The sequence below is a fragment of the Bactrocera dorsalis genome, chromosome 2 (genome assembly GCF_023373825.1).
Source record: "Bactrocera dorsalis isolate Fly_Bdor chromosome 2, ASM2337382v1, whole genome shotgun sequence".
In the NCBI taxonomy this organism is placed as follows: Eukaryota; Metazoa; Arthropoda; class Insecta; order Diptera; family Tephritidae; genus Bactrocera; species Bactrocera dorsalis.
Window position 1 is genome coordinate 97,660,401 of NC_064304.1, and position 2,245 is coordinate 97,662,645.

The 2,245-nt window shown below is 39.8% G+C and overlaps 1 protein-coding gene across 1 annotated transcript in view; it reads left to right on the top strand.

The window, feature by feature from the left end:
• LOC125776174 (probable basic-leucine zipper transcription factor R) overlaps positions 1–1,829 on the top strand; it is a 20,480-nt gene extending 18,651 nt beyond the window's left edge. Inside the window, exons 2-3 of the mRNA XM_049447074.1 lie at positions 4–47; positions 325–1,829. Of these exons, the coding sequence (XP_049303031.1) occupies positions 4–47; positions 325–1,532 (1,252 nt within the window). The 3' untranslated portion in view covers positions 1,533–1,829. The remainder of the gene's footprint in view (positions 1–3; positions 48–324) is intronic.
• Positions 1,830–2,245: the final 416 nt, after the last annotated feature.

A 2,245-nucleotide genomic window follows, 5' to 3' on the forward strand; every position in this document is an offset into this window, starting at 1 on the left:
CAGCAAAGCAAATGCGAACGCCAATTCGGCCGTTGTTGCCAATAACGGTAAGTGTAACGACATTTTCTATTTTACTTGTATTGGTTTTTTGGTTAAAGCATGCAAAATTAATTGTTTTTGTTTTGTCTCCTTTGCTTTTTCCTCTCTTTCACATGTGCGCCTCATCGCTTGTACATCGTCCATCGTCCATCGCCCATCGATCATCGCTCTAATAACGTACTCTCTGTCACTGTCTCTATGTGTCTGTGTTGCATTTGCGCGCTCGGTGGTAACACGCATCTAATCAACTGTGCTCATTCACCTAAATAACTCAAACACAACCAGAACTAAAACAATTAACAACTAACTTGCAACAACAACAGCAAAAGCAACAGCAGCTGCAGCAACAAACGCCACAAATGCAAGTGAAACAGGAGTCACAAAGCAACAACAACAACAACACTGTTTTGACGCACACAGCGCGTTTGTCGCCAACAACAAATGATGGCAGCATCTCACCGACAGACACGAAATCACCACTTATGGCCTTGTTGCCATCATCGCCACTAACGCAAATGGAAAATGTTGCTACAATGCAAGAACAACAACAGCTACAACAAACATACAATCAGAAAATGTCACCAATGCCGCATGCAAACTCACCGACAATGTTCTCATATACATCACCGACACATAACGGGCATTTGAATAACAATAACCGTTCATATAACAACAACAATAATAATAATAATAACAATAATAACAACAATACGTTAAATCTTATGCAGAAACAACTGCAGACTCACCAAACGCAACAATTACAGAATATGCAACAACAGCATGCAGCACAATCGCCGCGGCACCAGCAACAGCAACAACAATTGATGACACAGCAACTTATGCAGCTGATGCCGCCACATTCGTCCCCCTCCACATCGGTATCGATGCCACCAACGCCGACTACACCAACCACACCGACGACGCCAACCACGCATCACCAACAGCAGCCATTGCATCAGCAATTGTCACCACTGCAGGAGCAGCAGCAGCAGCAGCTCCAACAACAGCAACAACAACAACTATTTCAACATTTGGTGCACCAGCATCAGCTGCAACATGACCAACAACAGGCACACTTGGACAACATGTCGCTGCACTATCACCAACAATACCTGCAGCAACAACAACAACAACAACAGCATCAGCAACACTCAATAGCGCCACAAAGTCCCGCAGGTTCCGTATCGCCGGCGCATTCGAATTTCGGTGAATTGTTGCCGCTGCACGATTCACCCATCAAAATGGAGCAACAGCATCGTCCAAATCATCAACAACACCAACACCACACACACAACTCGCATTTGATTACACAAGATGTGGCGCTCAGTCGCAGTCCCTCACTGGAGGATGACGAACTGATGCTGGAGTTGCAGCATCATCACCAGCAACACGCACAATCGATTGCGCTGAATTTGCAGCACCAACAAAATCTCTTCGAATTGCATGAGTACGAGCGTAAATACGAACGTGGCACTGTGGTGAAGTCGGAGTGAGGGAGCTGCAAATGGAGAGCGTTCGATAATTGGTGGCGTTAGCAGCAAAGAGAAACCAAAGAGTGGATTTTTATCATTTATATATGATATACATGCGTGTGTGTGTGTAGGTGGGTGGGTGTGTATGTGTGCAATAAGCATGACCAGCAATTGTATGTATGTGTGTACTTATATTTTAGGGCAAATTTTATTAGATTTTTAGCGAAAATTTGTGAAAAGCAATTCTCCAAAGAGCGCAGTGGTCGTGCAAATAAATATAAAACGGTACAATAATCATTATTTTAATTTAAAATTAATATTGCATATAATTTTTGAACAAAAGAAAGAAAAAACTGAAAATATACTTTTTTAAACACATTTATAATGGACTAAAATGGGTATGCTTGCCTAATTGTACTCAATATATGTATGTACCTATGTAAATATGTAGGTACATATGTATGTATATTGCTAATTAAAGTAACAAAAATTGGATTTCACTCAAAGTCTGACGAATATATGTATATATATTATTATATGCAAAGAAAATTGTTAAGCCAATATTAACTTGAAGTTATCTTTAAGCAAGTTCTGTATATTAAAGCATTCCAAAACAAAAAACAAATATTTCTAGCATACCAAAATATAATTATATGAATTTCTAGTTGTAAGCTCGTTTTGCTAAATTGCTTTGAGATTTATTTAAAAACAAAAAACCACAAAAAATAAAAAAA